At 37.4% G+C, this 20,252-nt stretch overlaps 1 protein-coding gene across 20 annotated transcripts in view; it reads left to right on the top strand.

The window, feature by feature from the left end:
• The window catches only part of LOC103145049 (membrane-associated guanylate kinase, WW and PDZ domain-containing protein 1-like), a 98,582-nt gene that overhangs the window by 25,538 nt on the left and 52,792 nt on the right, over positions 1 to 20,252 (top strand). For 11 of the 20 annotated variants that reach the window (XM_016676518.1, XM_007562297.2, XM_007562296.2 and 8 more), the window contains exon 2: positions 2,726 to 2,842. In XM_016676518.1, coding sequence (XP_016532004.1) covers positions 2,726 to 2,842 — 117 coding nt within the window. Of the gene's footprint in view, positions 1 to 2,725; positions 2,843 to 7,983; positions 8,432 to 20,252 lie in introns of those variants that run through there. The other 9 variants (XM_016676521.1, XM_016676526.1, XM_016676523.1 and 6 more) reach the window with 1 other exon arrangement.

Here is a 20,252-nt window from a genome sequence, read left to right as displayed (position 1 = left end):
ATTCTGCTAATAATTCACACACTTCACACCAAAATACGTTAATCCCTGGGACACAGAATCCACCTCCTCCCTAAGCAGTACAAAGGCTGGAGATTCCCATGGTTCTTATAGTGGCACACAATTCTTTGAACAGCTGAACTGGCACTTTTAGCCATCTGAAAATTGAACCCAATGATGAATCAGATTTTTGCTTTTCATCTATTTGGGAATGCACCAATAATGTATTTGCTTTATAAGATTCCTAAGGCTTTTTAAATGCAACTTTTGAGCTAATTAATGGCATACCTGTGTCACCCAAGTATTCCTTGTTGGAAGATCAATAGAAATCATCATATATATCAGGAACAGGATCCTCACTGATGGACATGGAAAACAGATGATACGACTGTCATGGATTTTTTTGGTTCTGACTGTGTCAAATAGGATTCTGGTGGAGCTTTTGTAAAGTTTAGTGTTATAATAAATTCAAATTAAAACTAATCTTTAGGCATATCTAAGAGCAATGTAAATGGATCAGATTTACATAAGCCTTTGTTTTCACAACCAAAAAAAGAAAGCACAGTCGCAACACAGTGGGTTGATTGTATTACGTGATCCCCACAGTCTTAATCCACATAAATATTGAATATTTGATGACTTTCTCATTGATGGAGCATGACACCTGGGCGGCCCAGTCAATGCTCACCGTACGTGCCTGCAGGAGGAGGTCGTTCCTGACAAGGGTCTTTATCTCTGGGAAAATGTCTGAGCCAGCAAATCTGACAAGAAGATGAGTACAAATGCTAACATATGAGCTACATATCCTTACTTGTGTGTGGGTTGTATAAATCAAAAGGAAGCAGCAGAGAATGCACTTATAGAAACATAATCGAGATGTTTATTTATTTTAATTAAGTGTGTAACTATGCGTGTGTGTTTGCAGTAAAGAGCGAAAGGGAACGAGAGAGAGTGCTGTTGTATCTGTTTTTCCTTCAACAATTTGACTTCTGCTTGCCTAGCAGGGACCGTAATCATGGTCGTCAGCACTGGCTGGTTGCTAGGTAACAATTACCTGACTGTGCTTTGCTTGCACTGAATTACACACAGTGGGCTGTATGTGTGTGTGTGTGTGTGTTTGTGTGTGTTAGAGAGTGTGTTTAGGAATAGAAAAATGTAGCAATGTAGAATACCAAGCAGTGTCTCGACATCTGGGCAGAAATATTTCAAAGCAGGAGGAGATTTGAGTTTGAACCCAGTGATGAACCATATTTTTGCAATTCTGGCTAAATCTCATCCAGAATTTTGTTATTGTTTACACCGTGGTGGCCAGGACTATGCCAGGACTATTTAATCTTGTAGATTCCATTTTTTTTTTTTTTTTTTTTTTTTTCCTGGATGTTTCTGTCATGTAAAAGTTTGAGTCACATTCAGACTTCTTCAATGCCTTCTGCGACTCAAGATGGTTGAGGGTACCAGTAACAAGCTAGTACCCTGGCTAGCTAGCTAGCTAGCGTTTCTTACATTTATCACCAGTTAACTGAATGATGTTTGTCTTCATTACTGTTTCACTTCTGTTGCCAACCCATACCAGGCTAAGTGCTTTATGTGCCACAGTGCGTTGCTGCATCCTGCCATATGGATGCACATTTTTTCTTAGTCGTTTACAAAAATTTACTGTGTTTATCTCAATGAAGGAAGCAAGTAAGTAAGTAAGAAAAATCAAAATCTGTTCAATAAATAGACTTGGGGAGATGTATTATAAATACATGGCACAATTTTCAGATTTATTTGTATGAAAATGTCCTTCTCCATAATTTTGTGCTACTTTTTCTATTATACAAAATACCACTGAAATAGATTCAAGGTTGCAATGCAGAAAAATTAAGAAAAAGAAGCACAGATTCTTCTGTTATGCAATTTTTCCTTTGGTAAGAGAAGTTTAGAAATTGGAAAGCCATCACTAACCTTCCAATGAGGAAGCTGAGCAGACTCTGTTATCCTGAAGCACAGAAACCAGAGGAAACTCTTCTGCTAGGATCCAAGGCTGACAAGGGGACATGGCACCTCCCCCAAGAACTGTCTGCCAGCTCTGGCAGACATGGTGATATATTTGGAGATCATTAAATGGTCCTAAATGAGACCCTGGCGTGAGAGCGAGCTCTGGCCATCTGGCCCCATTGTGAGCACCAGAGCTCTGTTCAAACTCAGTCACCAGCAAACACACATATGATTGGATACATTCTGGGTGTGCTGTACAGTTTTATCCAATCAGAGTAACCTTTAGTGAGTCGCTGCAACCTGTTCCAGTGAGTGAACCATCCTGTTGCATAGTGTGTGTCTTATTGATGCAAGGCTCAAACGCTGAACATAGTTTTTTTTATTATTTTTTTTTATCTGGGATTTTAGCAGTGACACATTTTTGGGCTTTTTGTTTGTTCTGCTCTGATGTTTTCCTAAAGTCATGAATCTTGATGAGTGTGCAAAAATCTTAATGTTTAATATTGTAAGAATTACAGCATACATCATACAAACTTTAAAAAGGTTTAATTATTTGCACTTGTGCAAAAAGTTCAAAGAACAGGGAATTGCTTACAGACACTAATAGGTAAAAAAAATCTGACTGTATTATTACAGTCCATTGCTGTAATCTTTTAGCAAAATAATATTTTATCCAATTACCTTATTAATCAAAGTTGTTTTTTTTTTTTTTTTACTTCAGTTGCTTTTTTCTGATTCCTTTTTCCAGGTCACAAGCTCAACAAGGATCTGAAGCACTTCTTGAGCCTGAGGTTTCAGAAAACATCACCTGACCATGAGTTGCAGAAGACTATCCGAGCCAATTTATATCGTCATGCTGTGCCTTGTGAGTAAAATATCTAACATCATGCTTTAAACAAAAACATCAGAGTGGAGAAGGAAAATCATTTAGCATTACACGATCATAATTTCCACATTGTTATGCTTCTTTGGCTTCTTTCCTATTTGTTTCATCTCTGACTTTCAAATACAATTCTTTAATTTTGTAGTGAAAAATCATCTTGTTCTGATTAATTTTGCTTTCATCACTAAAAATAATCTTTAGTACTTTTAAAGGAAAAAATTCTAAGCACTGTCTGAAAGTTTTGTTAATACAGACCATAAAAACATTGTCCTGTTGACAGAGCTGGAGCAGTTCCTTAAGCTGAGTGATTAAATACATAAAGAGTTGCTTTATACCAAATATTTAGAAACCAGCCAGACTCCCCAGCTGTCTAATACTTGGATCTGGGTGAAAAGTCCAGTAATTCTAAGTGTTTTTTTCTAGAGTATTTCTAGGTGTTTTACTTGCTAAGTCGATGCTAAATCCTCACTCACCTTAAAATCCAGTTTAACTCTGAATGAACTAACATTGATGCTGATAGTTTACAAATGAAAACAAAAACCAAATGAAACATAGGCATCTTTGTAAAAGCACTTGCACTGAAAAATAAAGATTTCAGTACTAATAAGAGCACCAACATTGGGGAAAAAGCACTCCCAGAAAACAACATTAAAAGATTAATATTCTCCAGCTTAGAAAGTATTTATGGCCCAGCCTAAAACCACTGGCATGCCAACAGCACTGTGACTGCTATGATTTGACATCCAACTCCTATAAAGCCATAGGATGCCTTTTACCCCTTAAGAGTTAGCAGTCAGGATTACTTGTGTGATACAACATGTAACCTGGATTCTATATGTGGGGATCTGAGGTGAGTGACTATTAATATGAGATAATTTTTGGGCTATTTTAGACCAACTTGATTTTTGTCAGCACACCCCTTGTTAATCAGCATACATTTTTAGGCAAATAAAACTTGTCATGATAATGTTTTAACTGGATTGGTGCCCAGACACACAAGTGTACACCCTTTTCCTTCTCTCTTTACCTGATTAGTAAACTGTGAGAAGGTATGTGCTGCAGCCATCACTATTGAGATCAATTCTAAGTCTGACTAGTCTGATTATGAAACAAATGACGTAAAGTACACACCAACAAGACTCTGGGCTGAAAATGTAATAAAGACAGTACTAGGGCCTACTGGTACAGTAGTAACTCGTGCCAAAGACATCAAGTCAGCTATTGAGCTACTCTTGCCCAATTCAATAAAGAATCTTCCTTGAAATGACTAACCTAGAAAGAAGGTCTATTTAAGGAGAGAATAGAGGTTGGATAAAATACATTTTCATGCATATTTGAGGGAGGGGGTCCTCATTCTGGCAATATACGTCTTCCAAGCAGCTAAATAGCTTTAGGAGCTCCGGAGAATAATTAGGGTACAATATAATTTTCATGCATAACCATTGATTTTTCAGTCTAGATTTTCCTTGTAGACATTAAAAAAATCAAAATGGTTTTATTTTTGTGAAAAACAAGTTGAATTATTCTCATTCTTTATATCTTGGAGGTAAAGAACATAATTGCACTAAATATTGACTGAAATTGTTAGTCATGGAGTTAATGATAATATACCAAAATGTTTTGGGAGAAACGTTTGAACTCTTGACACTACTGCATATTAAAAAAATGTCCAAGGTCAAATTGACCCAGGGACTTTACTGCTTCTCCTCAGAAATGAACATGCAAGAGGGTTGAGGATCATTTTAATTTCTTTGGACCTTTTTGTCATGTGGTGTGGTCAGTGGTGGTGAGAATGAACGCAGGAGACCCAGATGAAGTTGATGATGATGAATTTAATGATGAATGTTGCTCAAAAACAGTCCAGTCAAGCAGCACAGTAGGAACAATAGCACACAGCTAATAACCGATAGCAACTGACAACAAGGTGACTGAATACGGGAGCTAAGGCTAACCAGGACTTCAAAACAGTGCGACTGGAGAGCTTGACGGTAGGTGCTAAACGTAAGACGTACGACGTTAGACGGGGATCTGACGAGGAACACAGAAAAACAGGTGGGACTAAATACACTGGGAGGGTAATCACAGGAACGAGACACAGCTGGGATCAATCACAGAATGAACTCAATCACAACAGGACATCACAGAGACTCACAGGGAACAGGATCACAATAAACACAGAAAAAACCCAAAAATAAACACAGAAAACTACGGATCACAACACTTTTATGTTGCCATTGTTGTATTAATTAGTACCAATAGTAATCAAATGTTTTAATTTTCTAACCAATCAAGTTGTTATGATCTAACCAAGCAAATGAAGTGATCAACTCAGTTCTCTTCTCTATTTAAAATACGATTTGTTTGCTGTTTTGCATGTATCTGGATAAGACTGCACCTTAGGAAAATATAGTTTGCAAATAGATCCAGTTTTACTTTACCTCGCTCTTGATCGAGACTTTTTCACTCTGTCTCTGTGCTTCTTTTGCGCTCTGCCATGTGACTCTTAAATCCGCCTCTATGTGAGCCTCCCTCGGTGCCCTGCCTCGGATTATGATGTTCTGATATATTGAAAATAGATTCCTGCCTGATTATGTGATAAACAACTCAGGCTCTTGCAAAGGTTGCAATTTGACAGATAGTTTCCTACATGCTGAGGACAAACTATGGAGTCAACAGGACATAGGCTTGAAAGCAATTCATTTTGAAGAATTAAAAGGAAAACAATTGGAGAACATTTGCAGTCCCTGCTGCTCATTAAGGTTGTAGAAATCTAACAGAAGAAACATTTAATAATCAACTTGATAGTTGTTACTTATTAAATATCCACGTTTAAAGCTTCCTTGTTTCTGAATGAACTGTTGGACATCTGAGTGGACTCTGTACTTAAACATGCTGTAAATTGTTAGACAGGACTTCATTATGTGGCGTTCCCATGAAAAAGGTTGATGTTTTACTCTACCTCTCAGGATTTTTGTTATCCCTAGCCTGAACAACAAATAGATTCTTATAAAGAATGTCAATGGGCCTTTCAGAAAGAAATAGTTAATATGTAACTTCACCATAGAATTGTCAAGGAAACCAAACTGAAAAATAAAAAAAATGCACACACATTGTATTTGTGTCATCCCAAAACTGTACAAAATTGTAGGCACGGCACAATAATGTTCCATTTTTCCTTCAAATTTTGACATCTTTGTTCAATTCTATTAGTTCAGCATTGCGTTGCATAAAAACATCTCACTAGTGGGTCTTCGGTCAAACATTTCTTAAACAGTTGAATTTTTCTCTTGGTTGCAGCAGTGCGGCTTGGTACAACTTTGTCACTTTGGTTATAAAAGCACCAGCAAGTTCATATTTTGATGATTAAAAATCAAATCAAAAACGATTTTCACTGAGTTATAGCCTCAAGTAAAACATGACTGAGATGTTGTGGTGCTGCCTAAAAATTGCAGTTTATCACCAAAAACCTTTAATTGTGGTTAAATAAAAACAGTTCTGCAAATATTTTTTTCTGGCTATGTTTCTTTAGGTTTAAGATGTTGGGTCAGCTAAAAACAGCAAATTTGTGTCTTAGCAACTGCTAGCAAAGTATTTAATTTTATCAGGCAGATTTTTACTCTGCCATATTTGTACATTGCCTGCCACATTTATTGACCCTCCTGCTACAGCTTGTTAAAAATAAATTAATCTATTATTTTTGTAGAACTTTTAGAAATAAAAGCTTTTTCAACTCAATCTTTGGAAACACAATATTTGATCCTCTTAAAATTGATATTAAATAAATACGACAGAAGAATTTTTATCTTTCGTTTCGAACATCTGAGTGTATTTGTAATTGGTGTCGCATTTACCTAACGTATATAAAATATATTGTTGAGTTTCATTTCTTTTACCGTCTTTAAAATGGGAAATACGAAAGAACATCCTTCTTAAGTCAGGCAGATGAGTTTTGATCTTCATAAGTTAGGATGTTGCTGCAAGACAAGAAACTGGCCCATAATCACAGTAATGATTTTAGTTTTCAGTTCAGTTGATGTTCATAGCACACATTCAGAGTGAGTGGCCTTCTCAAGAAACTTTCCAAAACAAACATATCTGATTCACAAGTAGTAATTAAATAGATTAAAACAAGTGGAGTCAAAGCTGGAGGAGTACTTTCAGTGGAGAAAATGGTAGGTGGGATCAAAAGCTTCTCCAAACGTCACTTAGGGAGAACTGCAACAAATAGTGGCATCTTTTGCTCAACAATTATATATAACAGATACTTCAGCATGAAAACCAGAAGGTGTGAAAGATATTTTATAAAGTTTGTTCTTCCAGCGCAGTTCGTTAGAAGCTTACTTGTCCACATCTGAATCAGGGCGTACTCTATATATAGAGTTTTGAATTAAATTGCTAAAATAAACATTTCATTGACATTCTTAGTTATTGAGACACATTCAAGTAAAATTGTGAAAATCTCTTTTGATTAAAAAAGGACTGATCCTATCTCTTTCAAAGTATACTGAATTATCTCAGCTTATATTGACTTATATGGAGTTTCTCTTTATTCTTGTGCTTTATCTTGACCTCAATCTTTTTTTTCTTTTCTTTTTTTTTTTTTTTACAAAATACGTTTTCCATTCCACCCTTTTTCCTTTCTTGGTGACCTACAATCAGTGCTTTTGTTGTGTCTTTTTTTCTTTTCTTCAAACACACAGACGCATGCAAATTTGTTCTTAGCATGACAAGGCAAAATGACAAAAGTAGTCAAATAAAAGCCACACGTCTCTGGCCTGTGTTTTCTTTGTCTCCGACTCTTTGTGTCTCCTCCCCCTCTCCTGAGTGCATCTGTTGTTCTCTCTTGCAGTGCTTGACTCAAACAGGTGCTTTTCCCTGCACCATCAGCTGATATAGATACTTTTTTTTTGTTGTTGTTGTCATTTCGCCTAAGCATGTCCATGAATGTAGTGTTTATATGAAGGACATCCTAGTAAAGCACGCACCCTCCTCTCCTTTTCTTTGGCTTGTTGCTACAGATGGCCATTGTTATCATGTGGAGCAAATGTCACAAATGATAGGGAAGTCTCTCTCTCTCTCTCTTTCTCTTTCTCTCTTGGGATTCATTTCCTTCTCACGTCTACAGCTGCTGCTTGTAGATGAGGGTTATCTCTGCGTTATCCCAGGGTTTGAACCACAGAGTGAACCAGTCCTCCCTCCCCCCACCTGATCCCTCCCTCTGTCGCTCTCCTCTCTTCTTCACTTCAAATCCTCCAAGCAAGTGTCAGCGTCCCTGTGGCTCGGCGGTGGTGGTTGCCTTTCTCCGTCTCTCTCTGTCACACTCTAGCTGCTCCCGCTGTCTCCCTGCCTCTGCTGTTCTTACTCTTCATCACCACCGCTCTCTCTCTCTCTTTCTCTCATCCTCCCCTCCCCTTTTTGCTGTCTTTCACTCCCTCGCTTCCTTGTTTTCCACTCCATTGCCGATCTCGGGGAAATCATTGTGGGAGACAAATTTCTGTTTGCCGTTCACACAAAGTAAGGGATTACTGGTTGATTTTTTTTTTCCGGCTCCAGGCTCTTTTCAGCATCCAGGCAAGTGGCAGCTCCTTATTGTATTCTTCTCTCTCTCTCTCTGTCTCTCTCTTTCTTTCTCTCTCTCTCTCTCTTTCTTCTTTCTGATGCTCTCGCCATCATCCACCATCATGCTGTGGTGTATGCATTGGCAAAGAGTGTTTGTGTGTGTGTGTGTGGTTGATGCTGTGTATATAGGCTAGGGAATCAGGAATGGTGGGAGTAGGGGTGGGAATTATGTGAGGGGGGAATTATGTGAGGGGGGAGGCGAAGGGGGGCATGCACGCTCGGAGCAGGCACGTCCAACCCAGAGGGACAGATGGCCAATAGCCCTGGTGCTTTTTCCTTTTTGCTTTTCTGATTCACCCTGCAGGCTTTGTATAAGCTTCACTAATACACAGACATTCTTTTCAAGAAGCAAGACATGGCCGCTCTCCTTAGCTGGAAGAAGGGCTAGCAAGCAGAGGCAGGGAAGGTTTTAAGATTGGAGAGAAGAAGGGAAGACATGAGATGGGGGTCATCAGCCTTGAATGCAGGGAGGTCAGGTCCAGATGCTGCCCAAACAAAAGGGCTTCTCTGAGGGGGAAGCGTGGCACTCGCCATTGTGTGTCGCTGCATTGCAGGGTGCTGCTGAGGAGCCTCATGCTAATGATGGCCATTCATTCTAGTAACGGATGAGTGGGCCCCAGCTTCTGTTCCCCTGCTTTTCAAAACATGCACAGTTCATATTTTTGCTCATGTGACCAAATAACACACAGTTTGCTCTGTCAACAGTGAAAAAAAACAGAAGCATTTTGGCTTGCAGAGAAAGGCTGGGCAAGCAGTGTTTTACATAGCAATGGTGTATGAAGACAGGTGCAGACTTTCTCTGTATGTGTTTACGTGTGTGTGTGAGAGGTTCATGTTTTATGAATAGGGTGATTGTCGAGCAATATCTATAATTGTTTGCAGATATATACACAAAGGAACATCACCTGCCACTCTTAAAATTATTCACAGAATATATATAGGCCATTATAGACAGAAATTTTCCTTTTTCTTTCTTCATCTGTGAGGTTGGCTTGTCAGTTGGCAGCCTGCCATGGAGGCGGTAGTCTCTGATGTTGTTTTGATATTGCCAATCTTATTCCAATCCCACTTGAAAGGTATTTGGAGGTAAATCCTCCACAACCTCTTCCTGTGCTTGTGCACCTGGAGTTTAGGACAAAACTGCACCCTCGCCCCAGTTTCTGCAAATCAACTTAATTAATCTTGATGCCGACCCACCGTGATTATGCGTACAAAATGTAGCTCACAGTAATGTTGATGTAATAGATCATCCTTATTCACTGTGCTTTGTCAAGCGTTTCTGGGATGATCGTCCTTTGATTTCGTTAATGCTCAAGTGAGGATGTATAGATGGTTGACAGGCTCTCCCCGGTTACTAAGGTCAACTTAAAACCATCAGACTGCAGCCCCTGCATACTCACAGCAGTGATGAGCTAATGTGAGTTCAATATACAGCAAGGGAGCTAATCTAACTGATTAAACAGTTACAATAGGGCTAAATTCTGCTCTCTGCTCATTTTCTTACTGTTAGCTTCCTTAGCTAATTTTATTTTAGCCTGTTAATGTTGATGCTGAAGATGGGCCTCTTTGGGAGATTGAAGAAATTAAGTGCTTTAATTCACTGAGTGCACAAAGATCCTCTGTTATGGTCCAGACTTGAGTGTGAGGGTCTTGTGATGATTTGGATGTGCTTATGCTGTTCTAGGGACGAGCAGCTAACTTGCATTTTAGCTAGCCTGAGTGCCTCCAAGCGAGAAGTGATGCTGCCTCATTAGATATGGTTTAGCTTTCTTTGCTGACATTTGTGTTCGTGTTGCTGCTGTGTCTGATTTTAAATCACTCCAACTCCTGTTGATTAATAGTTTTTTGTTTTATTTTCTCTTGGGGCTTTTTTGGCTCCACATTGACCTCTAAAAGCTGAAACTAAAGCCAGAGTTAATAAAATCTACTATAACATTGGCAGTACTGCTTGATTTAGGAGAACAGTTTGATTTTTTTTGCTTTGAGTAGATACAGAGCTAACAAAATATCAAGGAAACATTAAAAGTGTAGCGCCCCATGCTCCAGATTTGTAGGCTAACCTTAGGTAATCTGCAAACCAGCTTTATGATTAACTTACAGTTTTTTTTTTCCAGGGGAAAAAAATCAGCACTTGCTGATTATGTTTATGGTTTCTAACCTATAGTTGATTCCAATGAGAATCTGCATTTAAAAGTTTTAATCATGTTGTAATCAACTTTTCCAGATATAAAAAGAGTGGCTTATTTTAGACTCACTGTGCACCATTTCACAGTTATTTTGGGGATGTTTTGGAAAACTGACGATTTAAGCTAATTATTACCTAGTGTAAGGAAAACATGATTGCGTCTCCAAATTCCTGCCTTCAGAATCAATCAATCAATCAGTACTTTCAGGTTTACCTGAGCCTAGAAGTGTACTTGTGTAGTTTTGGTTGTTTCGTATGCAGAGTTCTATAAACTCTCTATGCTGCTGCCAGTTTTGGTCAGGATTCTGTTGCAAAAGACTTTTTTTAATCTCAATGAGATTTTTCTAGTGACTTAAAGGTTAATAGTGAGGACAAAATGGAGCTACTATCCCCACTTTGACAGTCTGTGATATATAGGGCTGCACAATATCAGGAAAATCTATAATTACGATGCTTTTATTGAATATTGCAATAACAATATTGATTAAAATGATCATCTTAGTTCTATTTATAAGCTTTACCACCAAAGTCATTAATATATGCATTAAGTATAATAACCGATAGCAGTGAAAGTCCATCCAACAGGCCAAATATATTTTTCACATTCAGAATCTGCTTGCATGGCCCTTGACATAACTAAACATTGTCTCTTTGCAGTCTTTGATATTTCAGTGTTGCTCTTATTAAAAATGTGATTATGAGCAGAATTGTTATATATTATGCAACTTAATTTTAAATTGATACTTTCATTGTTGCAGATTGTAAATGAACACTTTGCGATCTGAAGGAAATTTTTTTATCAAAAGTTTTATTACTCAAACACAGTAAAGCTGCCAAGCCAGTACTGAGTTAAATCTATAATAAAAAAGCTATAAGATTTAATTCTTATATTAGTGATGAGTTGGAGCTCATCACTAATACTAAATAGTACCAGAAGAAACTTACAGAAATCTGCTCAGTGATTGTAAAAAGGGTTGAATGGGTGTACTGCTGATTAAGCCTTTTGCATTAATTGTTAAGATGGATGCTAGTACTTTTCAAAATGCAATTTTTAAATTAAATAAAAAGTAAAAAAAAAAGAAAAAAAAAATCTGAAATCTAAAAGTTGATGCTCCTTTTACGTTGTAAATATTACTTTCTAATAAAATAAACCAGGTTGGATGAAACAGTTTACATCTAAATCTCCAAGGAGTATGACTTAGTTTTTCAATAGTAAACAAATATATTTACTTTTATTATGACCTGTGTTACATATAGTTCTGACAGTTTTTGTAATTGAGCTATTTGTCCCCAACTATAGTCCAAGTAATCATTAGGGTATCTATCTCATCATTACATAGTTTGCCTGTATAAGCAGCTGGTTATGGTATGCATTTTATTGCATCTGCCTTTAAAAAACACACCATCCAGCATTCTTAGTTTCATCTAACTCATATATATCTATTGATTAATTTCAGCAATGTCCTTGCAGTTTACTTTGTTTAGTTTGATCAATATGACAATGAGGACAAATAAATTGTATGTCATTGTGTGACTTGCTTCTCTAACAACAAGTCTTGAGTTTTATAAAGAGACTATCTGGGTTCCATCTTATGCTCTTGCAGTTACCGGCCTTCACTTTCTGATTGCAAGCTTTCTTCGACTATATGCAGCGGGTTCTGAATCTCTGGTTTCAACAAATTGTGGTGAATGCCAGACATTGGCCACCAGTTTTCAGTGCTTAGTACTAGATTAATAGGAATGTGTATCTTGTGTTGTCTTGCACTGTCCTTTTCTTACCATCTGTTGCACAGTCCATGTCTATTGTGTGAGCCCCTTTTTTTATGCCCTTTGCTCCCCTCTTTAACCCTGCTCTCACCCCTCGAGGTTTTTATTTATTTATTTATTTATTTATTTTCTTATTGTGGAGACCTGCACACTGCTCATTGTTTGTCTAAACAGACCATGTGTTAGGTAATGTCAAGAGTCTATATTTATGACTAAGAAAGTAGGAGATGAAGGAAAAGACAGAAGAGAGGAAGGGAAGAGAACAAGAGTAGGAGGGAGGGAGGCAGTGGGCGGGAGTATGCAGGGGGTTGTGAGGCTGCAGCCATTGGCCTCAGACAGGAACCAGAGTGTGAATAGCACACATTGGCTTAGCCTCTAAGCTGGGCTGGACCTCTAATTTGCTGTGCTTGTGGAGCTTTGAAGAAAAACGGCAGCTGCCGACTCACCACCAGCCTGAATGAGCCTGTAAACTGGAAGCCCGTACGGGTGGAAAGACAGCTGCATGATCCATGGATGGTTTTGGATGGGGAAGGAAAAGCCGGAGTCAGCCTGCTCGGATTTATCGTTTTGAAATATTCCGTGGATTAGCGTGCAGAGAGGAAGAGAGCAGAAGCAGTGGCGTTTTAGAGGTAATTCTGACATTTCGCTTCTTCTCATGGGAGTGATGCCCTGGCTTCCGGGATTAGATTGGTACCGATGTGGGTGGGGAGAATATACGGATACAGAGATGCAGGAATACATTCAGGTGTAGAGACGGCTGGAATCGGTGCTTACGCAGATTGTGATTTAGTATTCATATGTTTCGATGTGTTGCTGTGTGCTTCTGTGATGATGAGGGATCTCATCATCAGAGATGGTTAGATGGGCTGAATTTAAACCCTGATGTGTTGACACACTTGCCTGCTGTTGGAGGACATTTTTTTCCCTGTCATTAGCTCCTGCAGCAGCATCTTTTTCTTTATTTTTCCTCCCCATCTACCCTACATTTGTATCTCCTTGAGTAACCCTCTTCTTCCTCCTTCTCAGCCTTAGATTTCCCCAACAAATAGTCTTTTCTATGAAGATGTTAAATTAAAAGTCTTTCTATCTTTTGTGCCGTTGCACAAGATTCCTAGCTAACGATGCTTCAGATTGCATGTGCTTGACCACTATTCAGTTTGACCCCCCCTCACTCCCCCTCATTCTTTTCCCCCATATTGAAAGGAGGGAGCAGTGAGAACAGCAGGAGAATAGCGACTGGACTCAGCTATAAGGAGTGTTGTGGCGCGAGCTGAAAGAATAGCCTGTTGTGTTTGGCAGTAGCAGCATTTTGTATCTGGGTTTTCTCTCCCTTTCTATCCTCCTCTTTAATGGGCAACTCCGTCATCTTTTAATTCAAAGAATCACAACAAGCAACCTGCTAGAGTTGTAAAAAACAAAACAAAACATATAAAACAGGTTACATGAGAAAGAACGCCAGACTTTGTCTTATCAGAGACCTGGGTAATGTTTGTTATATTTAAATTATTGTGCCAATAAAATACCCCAGAAATAAATCCTAACAAATTACATTCAGCTGAACAACTTAAGTTGAGAAACATTTTTCTCAATTTCACAAACATTTTTTTTTCTTTTAGTCTAGGCCAGTTTATACAGTCATACACAAGGTAATTCAAAGTGCTTTTCCAAACAAAAAAAATTGTATACACATATAGAGAAAATTTAATTCAAAGCAAGAAAAACATTTGCCAGAATATGTCTACAAGTTAATCTGGTAAAGTAAATTATATGTTTATGTCTTGGCAAAGGTTTCTGCACCTCTTAGACTTTCAGGGAGTTTGTTCCATAATTTAAGAGCATGGAAACTAAATGATGCCTCGCTTTGATTAGTTCCAAACCTGAGAACATAAGAGGGAACAGTTATCCTATAACCTCAGAGGTCTAAGGGTCGCACCTGCTCAATAAATCTGACATGTATTTAAAATGTATAATATTACAAAGACTTAGACTGGTGTAAGACTGGTGACTAGTGTAATATGATCCAGAACTCTGGGGGAGCTGCAGCCACCTGATTATTATTATCATTATTTAAAAAGTAATGTAAAAAACAAAAGCATGCAGTTTGGTGCGTGTGCGCGTGGATGTGTGTGTGTGTGTGTGTGTGTGTGTGTGCATCTTATGTCAATAAGATACCCTGACAATGTTTTAAGTGAGTAGTAAGCAGATTTAGTTACATGATAAAATTTTATTTGATTCCATAATGCAGGTTTCTTCCTCATTTGCTTTTCAGCTGTTTTAGTCCAGTTGAGTTCTGATATCTAATCTTATAATTTTGTGACTGTAAAAAATAGCTTCTGATTTTTATGCATTAGGCTGGTGGAAATTATGACTCATTAACTTCTTGATATGGGCTTCATAAGTGTTCATCCATGTGGTTTCACTGAAAGAAAACATAGTTAGAGGGAACAAATAGATGTACAAAAAAATGGCCAGAAAATGGAGCCTTGAGGAACCCCAGACCTTTGTTTGATTAGATTAATAATTGCCAAATGAAGCAAAGTAGCCCTGGTCTGCTAATTAAGATTTCAACCAATTCCACAGAACTCCTCAAGTGGCATAGTTTCAGTTTCACCTGGTGCAACTTCTGTAAAAAAAAAAAAAAATAAATAAATCTCCTTCTTAGCACCTTTTGTTATGCAATTAATAATCAGTGAATTGAAAAAGATAATCATTTGATCCCCGCTACATTAAGTTGATGCTAAGTCAAGCAGAAAGGGTTGAGCTTTTCACATATTGGTGTTACAGTATTTTTAGCTGCAGATTCATCCTTTGCAACAAATGTTCAAACATTCACTAAAGAAATGCTATGTTATTACATTTTAGGGAAGAAAATATTTATTTATACTTTGAATTATTTATTTATTTGCATTTTCATATACATTTCTAATATTGTGTAATATAAACTTAAGCGGTAAGTAAAAAATCTGCAGAATGTGTCAGTTTTATTTATAGCTAGCGATTACTAACATAATCACTAGCTGCAGTCCTAGCTTACTTAATAAGGTTTTAAGGGCCTGTGGAAAATTACTTGCGTGAGTAGAAGAATTAACTATCTGGTATATTTCAAATGCAACACAACTGTAGTTGTATTGTTGTTTAACCGTAAATAAAATATTCTCTCATAGAGAAAATAATGTATACCAGAGTTTCAGACAGACAAAAACATTTATATTGTTGTATGTGTTGCATTGATACCTGGAGAAGACATTTAGCTTGGTTCAGGTAGTAGGATGCTGAAGCTCAAATGGCAAACTACAACCAACTGAATATCCCCACTTTTCCCTTCAAGAATAGTGACCACAAATAACACAACAGGTGCGCTGGAGTGTAAGGGGCAAATGGGTAAGGAAAGCATGCAGTGTTTTCATTTAAAGTATTCCTTCCAAGATAATAACTATTGTTATGTGAGCAATATGTCCTCAATAGCAGTGCTTAGATTTTACTCAGAGTAAAATAAGTTAAACCTCATTTTACTCCAGATTTTTATTTATGAAAATGTGTTAAACTGAAAGTTGTATGTGCTGTTCATAGATAAGTTTTTGTGCCACCAGAAATTGTAGTAAAAGAGACGTTTTGAAACACAATAAGGCATTACAGATTGGTGTTGAAGCTTCCCCTAACCCAGTTTTAGTTAACTGGGCCTAATTCAGCACGGTGTGCTTCTAAATGCACCTTTAACCATGGGCAGGATCTGGAGCGGAGTGGCTATTTGCTTAATCATTTTCTAAGGGCTTTTACTACATTGATTCACTCATTATTCTCTTCATAAATCATTATCAGCCAGCATTCCCTTTAAAGTTTTTTGGAAGTACTAATTGAAGGAAAGCTGTCAAAGCGTAATATTTAGTAAGATCCCAAGGTCCGTCAAGGTTTCATGTAAATCAAAGGTTTGTACAAAGTGGATTTAAATTAATGTTTAATTTATTTTTTGACACAAGATTCAGCTTTTAAAGAGAAAATCATTGCCTTAGTGTTGGGGGAAAAAAAAAAATATATATATATATATTTTTTGCCATATGAAGCTTTGTTAGCTAAACAAAAGCTAAACAAGTCATCTTTTCCAGTTTATCTTGTAAGTCTTTAATAACTCTCATTTAATAAATGTTGTGTAGTCCACCATTAACACTGCATTACTGCATGTTCTGACATCCAATCATGTACTCCTTTGTCTTATTAAATTGACATTTTCACAGGAGAATATATGATATACATTCCTGTTAGAGCATTTACTTATTTTATTTATCTGTGTATTTATTCTGAATAGAATCTTATAATGCCACTTTTTCCACATATTACTTTTAATTGAACAACCTCAAAAATAGAACAATGTATAAACCTAGGATTTTCCTTCACCGTTACATGAGTCATGTTTTAAGTCTTAAGAGCATGACTTCAAATGAATTCTTGAGTCTTGAGTTCAAATCAGGTCACAGATCTTTGTTTTTCTCACTTACATGCAACTTCAGTCAACATATGAGCCTTAAAGATTGATATCTGATTTTTCTCCAAATTTTTTATATTATTAGTGGCTCCTTTGCTTTGAATTGACTAATTGAGTTTGTAGAAAACTAAAAATCATATCTACGATGAAAAGCTCCAAATTCAGCTACACCTGAATTTGGAGGGTAAAAATGAAGTTCGGTAAGTGCAAAGACCAGGTGGAAAAGCTACTGAATCAGGTTCTTCTTCATTACTCACATTTGTAACTCCAATGCCTACTTCAGGCTTAAAATGCATTTTAATATTACATCTGCTAATTATCTTTTTGCGGCTATTTCATAAAATGTTCTCGATCCAAATATGTCATGTTTTTGCTCTGGAATCACTAAACCAGCCCCTTTCTTGACCAGTGCCTTTATATTATAATATTTGAAATCTTTCAATTTGAAAAAAAAAAAAAAAAGATATTTACATGAGCATGTCCGAAAGGATTTGTCCCTGTGACACCATAATGGGCGGAAATGGCCATCTTTGCATAATTTGTGGTTGAGACACTCTTTTCTCTTGACCAGTGTATTAAAGGGCTGCTTGTGTAGACGAGGCCTTAAAGTGCTGCTTCAATCAATGTAGCTCTGATAATTGGCTTAAAGGCCCAGGAGAGTTCCCTGCTAACTCCCTCTGCGGCTGTTTGCCGTCTCTGCTCCTGTTCAGCTGTCTTGCCCAAAGATGTTCATGTATTTTCAGTTTGTTTTCTGTTTTCACAACACATGTTCCGCATCAACGCAAAGCTTCTGTTTATTCTGGAAACAAATTCTGGTTTGTGCTGGAGTTACGATTTTAATACCCTATTTTAAATACACAGCATGTTACTCCTTTATAGTTATGCACTAAAATGGTTGTCCAGTGCATACCTCTTGCTGTTTCTGTTATTTACCTAGAACTGCTTGGCTTTTTTTCCCCTCATAAGGAAAACACCAATTTTCTTACATTAGTTCCAATCCCTTCATCTAAGGTTAATCTCACTCTCTGGTCAGTTCTTGTTCTCATATGCACTCCCTGCCATGCTCACACATAAAAAGCAGCGGGGGTTAAAAACAGCAGATGTTGCATGTGTTTGTGTGTGACTGCAAGTGTGTGTGTCAGTGTTAGACAATAAGTGGAAGCTCCCCAGACCATCAACAGCAGGAAGGTGATGAAGGGTATCAGATGGCAACATAGTGCTGTCAGCGCAATGTCTATTGTTAATACTCTGGAGGGCAGTTTTCACCTGGATATAAGGATGTGATTGTTGTTGGTATTTAAATTAGGGACAGGTTTCTGTCTCAGTTAAAGTAGATATAATATTAGCTTTCATTGTCACCATTGGAGCTTAGTAAAAGGGAGCAAATGGAGAAATTGATCTCACTTGGTTATTATTTTTGACTTGGTGCATTGAACATCCAATGCACCATTTCATAATTTGTAGCCTTTTACATGTTCATTTTACTTGTAAAACACATACATAGAAATCATAGTTTAACTCTAATCATCCCATCCATTGTCATTCAAGAGTGAAAATAATTTTCCTGCTTTCGAAATAAAACTCGACCTATCATTGCGTAATATAAGTCTAAAAGCCATGGAGGGAAAAGATAAAGGATCCGCGTGTGTAACATCTGAAATGTTGCAACATTTTCTCTTTTAGTTACCGGGAGAAAAAACAGAACACAATTCAGAGCCCTTTACTGTACCTCTGTAGTTGGTGGGACATAAAAAATATTTACATATTCATAAGATAAATCCCCACAGGCTCCTCGGGTCTCACCAGCGTGCAGAGGTGACAGCACTGATGATCAGCCTGCAGCTCTGCTGAGGTGTCCGGGAATCTCAGGTTGCTTTAATAGTGACTTTTAGGCCATCTGAATTGTTGGATCTGGTGTCTGTCATTTTCCTTTTGACAATACTCGACTAATTATCTATAGAGAAGGATGTAGGTCAGTTAAGTTTACTGGCCATTTGAGCACATTTACTAAGGTTATTAAAGCAGGTATTTGGTCCTTTTGGCAGTGTGTGCAGATTCCAAGTCTGACTATAGAATTAAATTAGCATCTCCTTAAAGCTTATCAGCAGAAGGAAGCATGAGCTGCTCTAAAATTTTATGCTAGATGGTTGTAGCACTCACACATGACATTTCATCCGAAATCATCGCTGACTGTGGAAACTTCATCCTGCACCTCAAGCAAGTTGGATTCTGTGTCCTTTCACTCCTTCTCTAGAGTCTGGGACCTCAATTTCCAACTGCATTGCAAAATTGTATTTCTTCTGAAAAGTTAGAATGTTGAATAACAAGTAAGACCTCCATGTCAGACTCTTGTTGTGCTGAAGTGTACTCTTCAATTCAGAGTGAAGGGCTTTGCTTCACAAGCAGATAAAGACTGGTTGTCTCTATTCCGGGTCCACACCTTTTCCTTCCTCTCAACTTTCCATTAGAATTTTTAGATACAGCATTCATTAAAACCAGCTTCTTTAGCAAATATTGTTTTGTGTCTTACTCTTTTTTGGAGGTTGTCCATGTTAGAAACAACCCATAGCATTTCTTCATTAAAAAGCCTACTTTTATTTTTCCTTTACAATTTTGTGTAGATGTACATAATGTGTGTTTTACCTTTTTTTAATTCATTTTCCTAAAATATTTTTGATAATATTCTAGTTTATTAGGCTCTACCTCTAAGTTGAGATGCAGGGACTGTATTCAAACTCAAAGCTGCACTATGTAACCTTCATAAAATTTTTAATATGCTTTGTATGCATTTGTTGAAACTGTCACTATGTTGTGGTGACATCTTTAACAAATATGTAAAAAGCAGTGTGTAACTATTCTTTGTAATAGTTAAACACTGCTGCTTTAATTGCTTGATTGTTTCTAATGTAGGGGTTAAATTATATCTATGATGCCTATGGATATGTTTGACTGGCCTGGTTTGACATTCATCTGTAATAACACTTAACAGTAGGTTTGTTACTGTTAAGTGACTCTGCTGTCTATTTCTTGATACCTTTAATCAAACAAGCTTCATCTGTTGGCGGGTGGCCTTACATTTCATTTAGGAATACTTTTAAACACAATGGAGTTCATGGTTTACCTAATTACTTCACTGTGCCAAAGTCATGTCACAGTGAAACAAACCCAAAAATGAACCTATCACCATCATGCTTGAAGGTTTGCTAGAGGTTATGATTTTGAATGAATGTTGTTTATACTTTGGTTTCATCTATCTAATGCTTGTCCACAGCGAAGCATTGCTGCGATGTTGATTTTTAAAAGATAAACCTTTTCAGAACCTGTTCAGCCTTTTACTATTT

The sequence above is a fragment of the Poecilia formosa genome, unplaced genomic scaffold, assembly GCF_000485575.1.
Source record: "Poecilia formosa unplaced genomic scaffold, Poecilia_formosa-5.1.2 Scaffold135, whole genome shotgun sequence".
In the NCBI taxonomy this organism is placed as follows: domain Eukaryota; kingdom Metazoa; phylum Chordata; class Actinopteri; order Cyprinodontiformes; family Poeciliidae; genus Poecilia; species Poecilia formosa.
The sequence above is the reverse complement of the archived record's forward strand: the minus strand, read 5'-3'. Positions and strand labels throughout refer to the sequence as shown.